The 17,110-nt window shown below is 44.2% G+C and overlaps 1 protein-coding gene across 3 annotated transcripts in view; it reads right to left on the reverse strand.

The window, feature by feature from the left end:
• The window catches only part of CACNA2D3 (calcium voltage-gated channel auxiliary subunit alpha2delta 3), an 875,732-nt gene that overhangs the window by 449,246 nt on the left and 409,376 nt on the right, over positions 1-17,110 (reverse strand). For all 3 annotated transcript variants that reach the window (XM_051851529.3, XM_051851528.3, XM_089305523.1), the window contains one exon: positions 11,486-11,560. In XM_051851529.3, coding sequence (XP_051707489.1) covers positions 11,486-11,560 — 75 coding nt within the window. The remainder of the gene's footprint in view (positions 1-11,485; positions 11,561-17,110) is intronic.

The following is a 17,110-nucleotide window of genomic DNA, read 5'->3' on the forward strand; positions in this document are numbered from 1 at the left end:
GCCTGGGAAAACAGTAGAAGATGGCCCAAGTCCTTGGGCCCCTGCACCCACGTGGGAGACCTGGAAGAAGCTCCTGGCTCCTGGCTTTGGATCGGTGCAGCTCTGGCCATTACGGCCATATGGGGAATGAACCATAGGATGGAAGACCACTCTCTCTTTCTGCCTCTCCTCTCTCTGTGTAACTCTGACTTTTGAATAAATAAATAAATAAATCTAAAAAAAAGTATCTAGTTATGTGCCTTTTCAGGGATCACCAGGATATTGTGAATCCAGAGCCAGCTGTCCTCAGACTAAATGTATACAACATGATGATCCCAGAACTCACCTTCTAGAAGCCCTTCATTGGCCACCAGGGCACTGGTTTTAAGATGAAAGGTGTAGGTAGGAAACAATCTCACATATTTGGCCATCATAGAAACTTGTCAAGATACATGTCGACATTTCCATTAATGATTAGAATATCCCAAAAGAGCTGGTACATCCCAGCCAGACAGTCACACTGCCATTTCTATACGGATGTCTACCAAAGGTCATAATCTTCCATACCCACACACAAAGAATGTGAGACAATGACCTCAAAGCTACAGTATGTGGCCAGAACCTGGAACTGGTGCAGCCCGCCAAGCCTGGGGTCAGATCATCGCAACCACACTCTAATCCAGATCGTCCTGCTCATACTAAAAAGTAATGAGCTCCACGCTTTCACTTTCAATGTTCTGTGGATCTTCTGTTGAAATGCCAGAATCCTCTCCCAGTGCTCATCTGTTCATCCAGACATTGGTGCACGCATCGATAGGGCATCTCCCTCACGGGCACCGGTCTGGCTACCCACAGTCTTTTCCTTCTGGAAATACAGGCAGGTCTGTCCAGCACAGGCTGCCTCCTAGGCACAGCTGTAGCCATCTAGAACAGACTGCTGACTGGGCTGCCCCACGCTCGCAGTGCTGTCATGGATGCTGAATGGGCACGCGACCCAGCAGAACCAATCAGAGGACTCAGAAGGCAGGTAGGGGAGACCACTGTGGAAGCCTGGGGTACATCCTTTCCTACCCCAGGAATCTGCAGGTGGGTGAGTTGGTCTTGCTTTATATGCCTTTGCTCAGGTGTGTCACATGCCACTGGATGTGCATGGTCTAACGCTGAACTGATAGAAATGGAAAGTTGATCAAATTAACCAACACAGCTCACCCTTATTCTAAAATATCCCAAGACACCATGGAAACTGGCTCTGTCTTCTCAGATTCTCTCCAAATAAAAAGGCCCATCAGGTCAGAACACCAAAACTTCTTGCCATTAGAAAGTGAACTACAATCAACACTTTTTATATCATAACTAAAGCGACCAACACTTAATACCCAACTGTCCACACCAACTTCATAAAAACCCCTCCTAAGAGTTCTTCCCTTCATTCAGATTATTATACACCTTATAATTGAGGTATAGACCACAATCCAGTTATGAGAAATAACACAGAAAGATGCCACATATCCCTTACCCAGTGCTCCTTAAAGGCAGACTGCAAACTGCAGAACAATCCAGCACAGGTAGGGCGAAGGCCATCACAGCCCATATGAGATTGACGCAGTGAAGCGGCAGCACGGCGTGCCCACCACCAGGAACCCCGTGTCCCCTTCCATAACCACAATGGCCTCCCCCATCCTTACCTCTGACCCCTGGCAATCACTAATCTGTTCTCTATTTCTATAATTCTGCCATTCTAAGAAAGACATATGAATGGAATCATGCACTATAGGCTCTTTTGGGATCGGCTTTTTTTACTCATATAACCCCCAAGAGATGTAAGATTTGTTCAAATTATTGCATGTAGCAACAGTTTGGTATTTTTAACTGGTAAATAGTGGTCTGTGGTACAGATGGACCATGGGTTATATAACCATTCACCCATCAAAGGATATCCAAATTGTTTTCATTTTTGTCCAGTATAAAGTTGCTATGATCATTCACGTACAGGTTTTTAGACAGACATAAGTTTTACCTTCTTTGGCATAAATGCCTAGGAATATAGATGCTGCATCGTATGAGAGTTGTATGCTTAGTCTTTTTTTAAGATTTGCTTATTTATTTGAAATGCAGGGTTACAGAGAGAAGGAGACACAGAGAAAGAGAGAGATGTTCTACCTGCTGGCTCATTCCCCAATGATCAGGGCTGCACCAGGCTGAAGCCAGGAGCCATTAACTTCTTTCAGCTCTCCCATGTGGTGCAGGGGTCCAAGGACTTGGGCCATATTCTGTTGCTTTCACAGGAGCATTAGCAGGAACTGGATTGGAAGTGGAGCAGCTGGGACTTGACAGCACCAGCTCTGTATGTTTAGTCTTATAAGAAATTTCCAAGCTGTTTTTCCATCAGTAATATATATATATAAAGTCATCTCACTTCACAACCTCACCAGAATCTGGTGCTTTTCATTCTTTTATTCTTTTTTTTTTCCCCCAGCCATTCTGAAGTGTGTATGTGACATCTCATTGCAGTTTTGATTTGCATTTGCCTAAGGACACTAAACACCATTTTGTGTGCTTACTTGTACCCTTAAAGCTTGTTTAGCAAAATCTCTCTTCATGACTTTGCCCATTTTCTAAGTAGATTGCTTGTTTTTATTCTTCATTGTTGAGAACTGTATATGTATTCTTCATAAATCAATCTTTATTTTTATCAGATATGTGCTTTGGAAATATCTTTTCCCAATTTGAAGTTTATCTTTTCATCTTTTTAGCATGGTCTTTCATATATTGGTGAAAGAGTTGGAGAAAGAGAGAGAGAGAGAGAGCACACATCTATCCATTAGTTCACTCCCCAGATGGCCACAATGGCCAAGGACAGAACAGGCTGGAGCCAGGAGCCAGGAGCTTCTTCTGGGTCTCCAAAGGGAGCCAAACATATGAGCCATCTTCTCTGTTTATCCCAGGCCATTAGCAGGGAGCTGGATTGGAAGTGGAGCAGCCAGGACGCAAACTAGCACACATATAGGATATTGGTATTGCAGGCAGTAGCTTCACCCATTATGCCACAACACTAGCCCCATCTATGTTTTCTTAAGAGTGACATAGTAGCACATTTTTTCATTAAAGTCTTCAATCCATTTGAGTTAAATTGTTTGAGTTGTGAAATTTAAGTCAAAGTTAATTATTATTATTATTATTTTTGGATAGGCAGAGTTAGACAGTGAGTGAGAGAGAGAGAGACAGACAGAGAGGGTTGCTTCTGTTAGTTGCTTCAGTGCCATTTGCTGAAAAGGATATCCAGACTGGTGCTGTGCTGTGGCAGGTGAAGCTGCTGCTTGGGAAACCTGCATCCCTTATCAGAGTGCCTGTTTCAGGTCCTGGCTACTCTGTACGTCCAACCTGGCTTCCTGCTAATAGATCCAAGCAGATAATGGTTCAAGTACTTGGGGTCCTGCCACCCAGGCAAAATGCAGGTTCCTAGCTTCAGCCTAGCCTATCCATGGATATTGTAGGCATTTGGGGAATAAACCAGCAGGTAGAAGATCAACTGATCACTCGCTTTCTACTTCTGTTACTGTTTCAAATAAATAAGTAAGTAAAAAAAAAAAAAAGAAAGAAAAGAAAAGAAAAGAAGAGAAAAGAAAAGAAAAGAAAAGAAAAGGATATCCCTTTCTCCATGGAACTGCACTTTGTAAAAAATCAGTTGACATACTTCTGTAGGTATACTTTGGGGTTCTCTATTCTATTCCATTCTATTCCACTCTTTTAAGATAGGTTTGCAGCAACACATTTGTATAGTTTTCCTCCATTTGAGAATGCCTTTATTTCCACTTCATTCCTAAAGGATACTTTCACTGGCTACAGAATCCTGGATTGCCAGTTCTTTTCTTCAGGAATTTGCTATGCTACTTCCATCTAATCTCTATGATTTTATACAAATCATCTAGTCCTCCAAAAAGGCCACACTCTCTTGATTACTGCTACTATACAATAAGCCCAAACATCGGGTAAATTGATTCCATCTACTTCATTCTTTCTCAAGATCATTTTACTGTTCTACAATCTGGGGCCTTCCTGTATAAATACTCTATAGAACCTCCTTGTCTGTGTCCAGAGCAACTGTGCTGGGGGTATTGATGCGGACTGTATTAAAACTGGGGATCAGTTTGAAGAGTGATGTCTTTACTACACTCAGTCTTCCCAATCATGAACATGGCAAGTCTCCTACTGACACAGGTCTTTTTTAATTTTTCATCACCATTTTATAATTTTTAGAACCTCTATGTGTTTATTGGGTTTATTTCTTTGTAGCAGTTATTAATTGTATTATTTTTAATTTTGGTCTCCATATGTTGTTAATGTTAGTGTAAAGAAATCTGACTGCCTTTTTCATGATCATCTTGTATACACAGCCTTATTGAACACACCTACTGGTTCTTGGAGTTTTATTTGTAGATTCTTTGGGATTCTCTACATAAAATTATGTCATCTGAAAATAGGGATGGTTATATATTTTTCTTTATGATTAATATGCCCTTTATTGCTTATTAATTACACTGAATAAGACTATTAGTGCAGATATCCTTCAGAGAAAAAGCTCTTCAACTCCCAATGCCAACTTCAAGGTTAGATTTAACGTTTTATAGATGGCTTTCATCTGTTTTAGTAAGTGCCTTTTAGCATATTGAGGAGTTTTAAGATTTATTTAGTTTTTTGAAAGGCAGAGTTACAGAGAGGGAGGGAGGGGGAGGAGAGAGAGAGAGAGAGAGAGACAGTGAGAGAGAGAGAGAAAGAGAGAGAGATCTTCCAGCCAGTAGTTCACTGTCCAAGTGGCCGCAACAACTGGAGTTGGGCCAATCCGAATCCAGGAGCTTCTTCCAGGTCTTCCCCGGGTATAAGGGACTTGGGCCATCTTCCACTGCTTTTCCAGCCACATCAATAGCAAGCTGGTTTGGAAGTGGAGCGGCATGGACCAGAACCAGCACCCATAAGGGATGTTGGCACTGCAGGTGGTGGCTTTATCCACTATGCCACAATGCCGGCCATGAGGATTTTTTTTTAAACCATGTAGTAGGTTTTGAATTCTTACCAAAATGTTTATTTGAGTCAAATGATATGTCTGATCTTTTGTCCATTGATATGGTAGATTGCAATGATTGAACTGACACTGATACTGCCTTGGATATCTAGAATAAATCCTATTTGTTGGTGGTACATCATATGTTATGTATGCTGTTGGGTTTGATGTATTAAATTTTGTTGAAGATTCTTGTACCTAAGTACAAGAGGGATACCTGTTAGCTGTTGTCTTTCTTTGGTAGATCTTAGTTTACCAGAGAAATACCAACCTCATGAAATGAGCTGGGTATGGAGGGGATGAATTTATCACCTCTTCCATTTTTCTGAAAGAGAGTGTATAAAATTACTATTACTTCTCCCTTGAATTTTTGAAGGAATTCTATAGTGAACTCACGTGTGCTTAGAATTTTCTTTTGTTGGAGACATTATTATGAATTCAATATCTTTAAAAGTTATGGCACTATTCCAGCTACCTACTTGGTATTGGTTGAAGGTTAGTATTTGTGAGTTCTGAAGATCTATTCTAAGTTGATGAATTCATGAGTGTGACATTTTAATAATATTCCCTCAGTATCTATTTAACATCTGCAGGGTCTATACTGATGTCCTTTGCTTCATTTCTGATATTGGTGATTTGTCTTATCTCTTTTCATTTTAGTCAGTCTTGCTGGAGTTTTATTGATTTTTTTTAAAAGAAACTACCTTTTGGTGTCATTGATTTTTCTTTACTGTTTTCCTGTTTCAATTTACTTGACTTCTGCGCATATATATATATATATGCTTCCTTCTGTTTGCTTAGGCTTCATCTTGCTCTCCATTTCCCAGCTTCTTGAGATAGAAACTTAGATTCTTAACTTGAGAATTCTCTTTTTAATGTAAGGATTTTGTGCTGTCAATGGTCTCTCTCAACAGGATATGCCCCCACGTATTCTAATATATTGTTCTTTGGCTTCATTCAGCTTTTTTTTATTTTTAAGATTTATTTATTTATTTAAAAGGCAAATTTACAGAGAGGCAGAGGCAGAGTGAGATAGAGAGAGGTCTTCCATCTACTAGTTCACTCCCCAAATGGCTGCAATGGCTAGAGCTGAGCTGATCCGAAGCCAGGAGGCAGAAGCTTCTTCCGGGTCTCCCATGTGGGTGCAGGCACCCAAGGACTTGGGCCATCTTCCACTGCTTTCCTAGGCCATAGTAGAGAGCTGGATCAAAAGTGGAGCAGTCGAGACTTGAACCAGCACCCATATGGGATGCCAGCACTACAGGCGTAGGCTTAGCCCATTGCGCCACAGCTCCGGCCCCTTCATTCAGTTTTAAATTTCCAAAATTCTCCTTAAAACTTCTGTTTGATCCATTGATTATTTTGTGGAAAATTATTTAATTTATAAATGTTTGGAGTGTTTTCTGCTTCTTTTACTAATTTCTAGTTTGATTCGATTGTCATCAGAAATCTGTAGGATTCCGAGTTGATTCCGAGTTGTTTAAATTTTGAGGTTTGCCTTATGACCTAAGATATGGTTTATCTTGGTTAATGTTCTATGGGTGCTTGAAAAGAATGTGCCTTGTGCTGCCGTTGGATACAGAGGTCTATAAAAGTCACTGAGATCTTATTGGTCAATGGGGTTGTTCAGTTCCTCCATAACCTTGATGACTTCATTCTAGTAGCCATTCAATTGCTGATGATGGAATGTGCAGGTCTCCAATGTAATACAAATTTGTTCATTTCTACCTCACCTCTATTAGTTCTTGCTTGTATTTTCAAGTTCTTCATTTTGCTCCAAACACATCTATAATTGTTATGTTTTCCTATGTAATTGATTATACCTACATAATGTTCCTCTTTGTCACTAGTAATCTTCTTTACTCAGAAGAAATTTTTATCTGATATTAACATAGCTACTCTTGTTTTTTTTTTTTGTTTTGTTTTGTTTTTGTGTGTGTGTGTGTGTGTGTTTTTTTTTTTTTTTTTTTTTTTTTTTTTTTTTTTTTGACAGGCAGAGTGGACAGTGAGAGAGAGAGACAGAGAGAAAGGTCTTCCTTTGCCGTTGCTTCACCCTCCAATGGCCGCCGCGGCCGGTGTGCTGCGGCCAGCGCACCGCGCTGATCCAAAGGCAGGAGCCAGGAGCCAGGTGCTTTTCCTGGTCTCCCATGTGGTGCAGGGCCCAAGCACCTGGGCCATCCTCCACTGCACTCCCTGGCCACAGCAGAGTTGGCCTGGAAGAGGGGCAACCGGGACTAGAACCCGGTGTGCCGGCGCCGCTAGGCGGAGGATTAGCCTAGTAAGCCGCGGCACCGGCCGTACTCTTGCTTTTTAAAAATAATGTTTTTACGGTAGATTCCTCTCCATCCTTTTACTTTCAGCATATCTGTGTCATTTTCTTTCAAGTGAGTTTCTGAAAGTCAGCATTTGGTTGAATCATGTTTGTATTTTTTAATCCACTCAGCCAATTTTTTCCATTTCATTGGTGTATTTAGATCATTCACAATCAAAGGTAATCAATAGTAGAGTAAAGCTTAAGTCTACCATTTTTTCTTGTTCATCCTTTGAATTTCTTTTTAAGTAAACCTCTGTATTGTTTTCTCAATGGTTGCCCTGAGTATTACAATATAAGCATGCAACTTGTCACAGTCTATTGGTATCAGTATTAACCACTTCCAGGGACGGGCAGAAACTTTTCTTCTATTTTTTCTCTTTCCCTTTAGCGCATGTTAAATATAATTGTTTAAGTATTCCCTCAACGATCATTTTTTGGGTGCCACATCAGATGATGTTATAATTTTGGCTTCAACTATGAAATATGATTTAATAATCTTCTGAGAATTAGGATACTCTGTTATACTTAACTATATTTTACCCGTCTCAGTGTTCTCTTTCCTTTTGGAAGATCCATGCTCCCTTCTGTTATATCCTTTCCGTTTAGAGAACATCCACTAGGCGTTCTTTTTTTTTTTTTTAAAGGCATTCTACATTTGATGATGATTCCCAATGGGAACATCCACTGGATACAGAATTTTTTTAAAAGATTTATTTATTTATTTGGAAGTTAGAGTTACACAGAGAGAGAAGGAGAGGCAGAGAGATAGAGAGAGAGAGGTCTTCCATTTGCTGGTTCACTTCCCAGATGGCCATAACAGCCAAAGCTGGGCCAATCCAAAGCCAGGAGCCCAGAGCTTCTTCCAGGTCTCCCATGTGGAGACAGGAGCCCAAGGACTTTGGCCATCTTCTAGTGCTTTTCCAGGCCACAGCAGAGCGCTGGATCGGAAGTGGAGCAGCCAGGAAGTGCTCATATAGGATGCCGGCATTGCAGGCGGCAGCTTTACCCGCTAGGCCACAGCACTGGTCCCTCTTTGGCATTCTTTAAGGCCAGGTTTGTAGGCAACACATCCACATAGTTTCCCTCCACTTGAGAACGCCTTCATTTGCCCTTCACTCCTAATGGGAACATCCACTGGATATAGAATTGTGGGTTGGCAGCTCCGTGAAAGTGTTTTGTTACTTCCTTCTGGTCTCCATGATTTCTCAGGAGCAATCTGTCATTCCAATTGGTGTTTCAGCTAATAATGCGTCTTTCTCTCTGGCAGTGATCAGGATATCTTCTTGCATAACTGTATTCATGATGAGTCTTGGAATGGATTTGTTTAGGTTTATCCTATTTGGGGCCTTCTCAACCTCTTTAATGTGTATGTTCATGTCTTCACCAATTTGGAGTTTTCAGGCAACAAATCTTTAAATTTGCATTCAGTCCCACTCTCCCTCCTTACCTAGACTCTGAAAGTATGAATGCTAGCGCGTTCCTGACACACGTTCCTGACACTATGTTCATTCTGTTTCAGTATATTTTTCCTCTGCTGTTCAGAATGGGCAATTTCTATTGATCTGACCTGAAGCTCATTGTTTTTATATGCTGTCATCTTCACCCTATTATTAAACTGACCCAGTGAGCTTTTCACTTTTTAATTATGCTTTGCATTTGTATAATTTCCAGTTGGCTCTATTTTATAACTTATGTTTCTTTGCTTGAATACTCCTTTTCATTTGTTTCAAGATAATTCATAATTGCTTATTAAAGCAATTTCATATTTCCAACATCTGATTCATGTCAATATTGGCTTCTGTTGATTGTCTTGTCTCATTCATGCCATGACTTCCTGGTTCTTGAAATGATAAGGGATTTTTAAACTGTATTCTGGATATTACAGATTTTATATTATGAGACTCAGGGTATTATTCAACCTTTTGTCTTAGTAGCCAGTCTCTCTGTCAAGTGGACATGGATGAGGAGCAAGATCAGCTTCCAGTTTGATCTCACTGAAAGGATGGAAGGTTGGCCAATGGCTCTTCCATTAGTGAGTGGCTAGAGTAGGAGTTTTGACATAAAGATTTTCTGTGGTCCTATGGCTAGAAGAACAGGATCTTCTAGCAGCTTCTTTGTGTCTGTGCCTGGGGGTGGTCCAGGTGCGAGGCTTCTAGTTGATACACTGCTGTCAGTAAGGAAACCCAGGGAACCACCCACATTTCATTAATTCCCAAGGCTTCCAGGCAACTCACCCTCTCCTTTTCCCCTTCCAGAGTTTTCCTACACTTCTTTATTGCATTATGTTCAGAGTTTTATTACTAAAAAGAGGAGTACCTTGAAAATTGGCTATTCCACAATGGTGAATCAGAATTCCAGATTGCTTTTTATGTGCAAAATTACTCTGATCTTCAAGATCCATAAATTCAATGGCAATTTAAAATAAATTCTTAGCCTTTCCCAACAACGTTTTTATTCATAAGACTTCATACCTCTAATTAATCCTTTTCAGAAACCACCTGAAAGAAGGCTACGATCTGTTACGTATCTTTTCTGATTAAGGTTTCAAACACCATGGCTGGACACATCCTGGAGGCTCTGCTCAATGGACACCTATCTGAGGCCAATGCTGTAAATATCAGCAAGGGGTTAGGCTCCTCACTCAGGCAATTACCATACAAAAGAAAAGTCCCTAGAGAAATCTAGCTGTAGGATTAAGTGATGTTTCTTGCCTTGGTCCGGAAAACCACCATAAATGAACATCACCAGGACATACTTTTTCTTTGAACTACGATACCTTTCTTTCTCCCTCCCTAAAACTGAAGATTCTGATCATGCTGATGTCCCCCAGACTGAAGGTCAGATATTAATCCTGCTATAAGTCTGGCTTCTCATTATGTCATCCAGCTGGAACGAATTTCTCCCAAACCTCTGTTGCTCATTCCCTGAAAGATACCCAAACCAAGTGTTTCTACCACCTGCCTGTAAAATAGAACCACTCCTCATTTGGGCCAGGGAGCTTTCTCCATCATACACTTTGTGCCTCTCAGAGCCAACCTTGGCTCTACCGTCAGCCATTGCCCACCAGGGGAGGATCAGCCCTGTGTGGCAGATCTAGTAAAATGACATGGGCAATGGCAGCCACAGGTCTAGGAAGTATTACAGGGCTACAGTCACAGTTACACCTTCCACCTAAATTGCCAACTGGCCATAAAGGCGTAATAGAGGGGTAGCTGTACTAACAAACTGAAGGTGGCCAAAGGGAAATGGGATTTATTTTATGGAAGTCTCCAAAAGCAATTTTCCTAGAATGTTCTAATTGAAAGAGAAACCTCCATACCATTTCCTACGATTCTCCTTTAACTTATCTTCCTTTTTGTTCCACAGTATTTATGAAACTGGAAATCCTTACAACCTTGAGGACATTGCAATGGGTAGACACTTTCCCTATCTTTGGAAAGCTTACCTTCTCGTGTTGAGACAAGTTACCCCAACAGTTCCCAAGATCATTTAATCTCTTATGATAAGGGAAATCAAAGTGGGTTCAGTTTTCTTTGAAATCTGGGCAAGAGCCAGACCCTTTCAAGGATGTCAACACAGCTGTCAAGCACAGCACAGGATACACATAGAGCGGGAGGAAACCACGTCACTACGATTGTTTCAGAACAGCAAGCATCTGAATGCAGTGTAAGTAGTCCAGTGCCAGGACTTCATATGTGAGGCTCCAAATCCTCAAAGAAAAGGCAGCATATCTGACGAGTGTTTAAAAACTAAGATTTCAGTAGACATTGGGTCTAGTGGTTGCCAGTTAAGAAACCCACATCTACATTGGAGTAACTAGGTTTGAGGCCCACCTGCAGCTGCTGACTCCAGGGTCCTGTTAATTCAGACCATGGGAGGCAGCAGTGATGGCTCAACAAACTGGGTCCTTGTCACCTGGGTGGAACATCCAGATTGTGTTCCCAGGTCCTGGCTTCTGCCTAGCCCACGTCGCCATTTTAGGTGTTTTGGAAGTGAATCAGTGGGAAGGAGCTCTCTCTCTGTCTCTCAAATAAACAAAGTGTTTTACAAATTTGGACCCATTTGTTGTAAGCAGTCACTATGAGGATACGCAGTGTGCCATGAGCCCTCTCCCACCCAGCAGCAGCTCCTACCTCCTTGTTAGTCCGGTCCGCTTGCACCAGCGTTCCATTCAGACAAGGTTCCACGTAGTGAAGCTCCTCATTATACTGCAAAGGGAAGAAATGGTCAGGAGGAAACACTTCATTAAGGACTTGAAGGGTACTACCTAATAATTTAAGTGTACTCACAAACCAAAAAGCAGCACCTAGCACAGGCTCAGTTCATTCACATCAGCTAACATTCCCATGGCTGTTCCTACAGACAGCTGTAAGTGAGCGCTACAGACAGACTTTATTCTTCTCTTGTTCAAAGGAGGAACCTCTGAAGCATATGTGGGCAAGTGGCAAGGCTCATGGTGCACACTGTTAAGTGACTGTCCTTTGGGATGGCTCCAAACACGGGGCGCTCCCTAGGCATGGTCAGCAGCCCATGCTCCAGGTGGGATCCAAACAGCATCCCAAAGTTTGGTGGAAAGAGCTCCGTCCAGCTCCTGCCTTTGATTTTGTGGGGCAACATAGGAGCAGGGTCAGAATGGAGGTCAGGCGAGGCCTTGACACCCATGGTTCACTGGGGGAGGGAATGAGGTGTTGGTCAGAGCACTGCTCATGAACAGGGACACCCTCTTCTGCGCACTGCCCACAGTCAGCCTCCCAGCACTTTTGAGACCCGGATACCCAGAATACGACTATTTTTGTCCAAAGCTCATGACCAGGGAGCAGAAATTTGAGTTTTCTGATCTTCCTTTGTTCCAACTTGATACTCTGTACTCTAGCTAGGCTGCTCCTCCAAGACACAAAGCTCACCCTGTCAGCTCCTGCTGTCGACTCAATTCACAGCTCCCCGTTACTCTGCAGATGAACCTTGCCGGGGCTTTGTAGGGGGTTCTGCACGCCAGGCTCTCTGACCACACTAGCGTCTACGCCCGTTGGCCCCTCCCCCGGATCATGTTCTGCCAGCCCTGGTTCCCTTCCTGCCCTCTGACACGGCCCATCTTTTCCATTAGGTCTCCCACTGCTGGGCCCTCTGCCTGGAGCTCTGGCTCTGGCCTCTTTCTGGCTAACTCCTGTTCCTCCTGCAGGTCAGCTCGTCCTTGCTTCCTCTGGGAGAAACCTCTGCTGCAGGTTCAGCACTGGGTTAGGCCTGTCTCCCATAAACTCCCTATGAATTCCAGTGACCTGTGTGGCCTGGATCCCATTAGGGTCCATGTCTGGTCCCCACTGTATTCCCTGAGGCAAGCACAGAGGTAGATTCATAGTCAGTGATCAAGGACCATTTGTTCAACGAGAACATCACAGTATTTCCACTTCTTTGGCCAAAAGAGCTTCAAGCCCCCGAGGGAAGAGCCCAGGATCACGTCTCGCAGGCCCTGCTCATGAACAAAGTGTGCCTAGGGAATTTGGACTTGGTCCCTGAAGACAGGGGCAGGGCCACAAGCAGGGACTGAGTGAAGAGAGACAAGAACTTGTGACCATCACCCTGGGCACAACAAAGGGACAAACTGAAGAGGGGCCAGACCTGCAGCTGCTGCCACAGTGATGTCCAAAGTTTACCTTCAGCTGCTTCCTGAGCAAGCTAACATGATCAGCAGCAGCTAAGCGTCACTGAGCAGTTACTTCATCCGGGCACAGCCTAACCTTCCTTATGGGATAGCTCAGCCTCGAGTGCTAAGTACTTCCAATCCCTCCCATTTACAGATGGGGAAACCGAGGCAGAGCATGGGTGATGGACTTGCCCAGACACACCAAGGAGTAAGTAGGGAATACAGTTTAGATTCAAACTCAAGCAGGCTGAACCCAGCAGTCACACGACTCAGGCCCTCAAGGCCGCCTGTCTCCTCTCTAGGCTCCCTGGTCTCTGTATTTTGCTACCAGTCTAACTTTTGCCCCCACTTTAATCTTTGTTCTTAGTCACACATAAGCATTTGTACATTCATATCTCCATGATCTTAGAGTTTAAATATCCTCTGATGGTGCACAGTTCTGTAATTCACCATTGAGAAAGAAGAGTGTGAGTTTCAAACACCAAACACCATCCCAGGATCCCGGAAACCGCTGCACAAGTCCACATGAAGAACTTGTCCCTGGCAGGTGCTGCGAAAGGGGCCTTTCCCCCTCCTTCACCTCCCTTCCTGCCTGGCTTGTTTAGCACAATCACATGGCCATTCCTCAAGACTGAAGCATAAGCAGCCTTAGCCAATCACAACTATCTAGGCTTTTACAGCCTGGCTTGCAGCTTGGGGTGGTCACATGACTCATCTTCACCAATGGAAAAAGGGGGAGTTTTCCAGGACATTTCCCTGCCATTAAAGAAAATCTGTACCCACCCCTTCCTTCCTCAGATGCCACTGCGCAGTTACAGCAGCCATTTTGCAACCAGGAGGTGACAAGATTGTTAGAAAGCAAAGCCCAAAGAAGACAGGGCAGGAAGATACAGTTAGCAAGGGTCCTTAGTCACACAGGTGAATATCTGCACCACAGTGTCCCTACCTCTAGCATTCATATGTGGGATTATTAGAAGCCCAGGTGCTGAAGCAACCCTTAGTGATCTGTCCTGTAGCTCAGAGCCCCAAGCCTTCCTAACTGAGATTCCCACCTTGGACCTGCTTCCTCTTACCCACTTTCCAGATACATGTAAAATCTTTGCTGACACTCTACCTAACACATGCTCTTACAGTTGATATAGGGGCTTTTACATGTGGGGGGCTGCACAGCGGGGCTAATGGTAAAGAAGACCACGAAGTTCTTGCCCTCATCAGGGAGGTACATGTGTGGTAATCAAAACCATGCTGGCTGTCACTGTGTGTGCTGAGGCCACAGTGGAGGAATCTGCTCTTCTGAACCCCAGCCAGCTTGTTAGTGGCATCATCCAAGCTTGCAGTTGACTAATTTCCCTTGACTGCATCAGGATGAAGCTATGCCGAGCAATCTGGTCTGTATCACCAAGGGGAATGGGGCTTGGCCATATGTGTGTGGGAACGGTGCATGCCGGGCAGCTGTGCCAGGGAGGCCCCGACTGTGCCTGCTCATCACTCTGCCCAACGACCCCCTTCCACGGGGCACCAAGGATGCCCTGCACGTGGACTTGCTCCCAGCCTCCTCGCAGCTCTCCACTGGGAAACCTTCCAACTTCTGTATCCAATTTAGGGGGAGGCTTCCTAAATTTATGAAATAATCATGAAATAATACAAAATAACGATGTAGAACGGCCCTATCAATTTACAATGGAAGGTCTGGACCCTTCTAATCCTAAGACCCAACAGCCTTAGAGATAGTTATCCTTCACCCCTACTTAAACAATTAGATACCAAAAGTCTAGAAGAAACAGTATGCAACATGCAGCATCGCCAGCCTGATACAATTTCCTCTCCCTCTCCCACCGGAACTGAACCACTGAGAGCTACTCAACCTCCCTCTCCTACCCAAGCGCTTAGCCCTTCCTGCAAATTGCAGGGAACTGAGAAGAGACTCTCAGCAGGATAGCAGAAGGTTCGAGAAGCCCTGGAGAGGACACAACCCAGTACTCCAACCACAGGATGAGAAGATGGACAGAAAACTTTCATCCCTTAAAGAGCAGAGAAGCTGCCACATAACACACAAGGACGTGGTCGCTCTTAGTTCCCTCCTCCTCTTCCCCTTCCTGTCGACTTTCTTCTTTGGATTTGCCCAAGGGTGGAAGAGCGGAAGTAAAGCAACCGAGGCAGGCAGGGCTGGGTTGAAGTCTTGGCTCTGGCTGGGGGACCTTGGTCAAGCTGCCTCTACTTTTTGGGGCCGGTTTTCGTGTTGAGGAAACAGGGATCCTATTTGTGTGTCTCTCTCCTGGGAGAGCTGCTGCACCTCCTTCACTGTGAGGATCAGGCGCATGAAATAGTGGTCAATATAGAAGGTGGAACATCAGAAAGAGAAAGAAGGCATCTGGCCACATGCACACAACATAAAAAGAAAACAGAGATGTGAATGGGACATGTCATAACAGGGAAACACTGACAGAGGACACCCTCCACTTTAGCGGGTACTTGCTAAAAGGAAGGAGCAGAGAGTCCCAGTCTAGGGAACAGGGGTCATGTTCCCGTGGTCACCTCTAGAAAGCATAGGCCCTCAGCACTGTGGCGTAGCAGGTAAAGCCGCCGCCTACAGTGCTGGCATCCCATATGGGCGCCAGTTCAAGTCCTAGCTGCTCCACTTCCAATCCAGCTCTCTGCTATGGCCTGGGAAAGCAGTGGGAGATGGCCCAAGTCTTTGGGCCCCTGCACCCACATGGGAAAACCCCAAGGAAGCTCTTGGCTCCTGGCTTTGGATCGGCACAGCTCTGGCTGATGCAGCCAATTGGGGAGTGAACCAGCAGACGGAAGACCTCTCTCTCTCTCTCTCTGCCTCTCCTTCTCTCTCTGTGTAACTCTGACCTTCAAATAAATAAATAAATCTTTAAAAAAAGAAAGCAAGCATAGGCACTGCATTACTCCATGCCACTCCATGAACCCTCTATGGGCTCTGGGTCCTCTGCAGATTGGGAGCTAAGATGGTGAAGCCAGATTGCTGCCAAGTCTCTCTCCTGAAGGAACCTGCCATGGAACCCTTCTTTCCTGTATGTATTCACTGCTATGTGCCAGGGACATAAAACCCTGGCTAAATTGGCTCAGAATAACCACTGAGAAGTGCTAGAAAACCACTTTTCCTTTAGTTGTAAAATAATATGTTTATTGCATCTTAAAGATAATGTCTATTTTTCATCATAAAGCATGCTTATCTTGGGTGCTTCAACTGTTTATCTGATAAACAATTTATATCTGATATGATATAAACCTACAATCATCCATGGGCATTAGATTACATCGTGCTACTTGCGTATTGAGGGAACTCTCCTTCCCTCTCCCACATGCCACCACCAAACTCTGTGTCCTGCTGGCAGGGGACACGTTGTCATCTGCATTTTCCCCCAACTCTGCAAGCATTCCCTACATCCCGCCTTTTAAAAGTGCAGCAAAAACCTCTGTGGAAATGCTGATAATGATCTAAAACAGGAAAGGCAAGTTAAGTTTCATTAAAAGAAGGGCCAGAATATCTTGGTGATGGATCTGAAAACAAAGCAAATGGGCTAAACTCCTTCACCAATATTTGCACAAGCTTTTGCATTCGGGTAGAATCTTATCATCTCATATAAATTACAGCCCAAAGACCAGAGAGCAGAGGACAACTGGGTCCAGGGCTCTGCTTAGTGCTGGAAGCTGGACTTCATGGGCGACAGCAATTCAGTGTCCAGGCCTAAATGAAGATCATCCGCTGCCTGGGAGGATGATGAGGAAAGATCCGCCCACGATGACAGAACCATTAGGCAACAGCAGCTCAGCACATCTGAAGCTGGACTCTCTCCATGTTCTCCCATGGCCACCAGACAACGTCCCGACTCTTCCATGTGGGTGACAGGACTTGTCCGATCTGGCCTGACAATGGCAATCCAGTCCCATTCTCTTCACCATCACCTGCCCCACCCACTATGCAAGGCATGCTCATGCATCTCTGCTGTCCTCCAGGCACACTGAATTCCTGCTTACGGGGCTGGAGGTGATGTCCCTCCAACCTGCAAGTGGCAGCGCTCCCTAGTGTCCCTGCAGTTGTTACCCCCTTCTCCCTCCCTACACCCCACCGCCCATACCTGATGCC

Source organism: Oryctolagus cuniculus, chromosome 10, assembly GCF_051225735.1.
Source record: "Oryctolagus cuniculus isolate XC-2025 breed Fujian yellow rabbit chromosome 10, ASM5122573v1, whole genome shotgun sequence".
Classification (NCBI taxonomy): Eukaryota; Metazoa; Chordata; class Mammalia; order Lagomorpha; family Leporidae; genus Oryctolagus; species Oryctolagus cuniculus.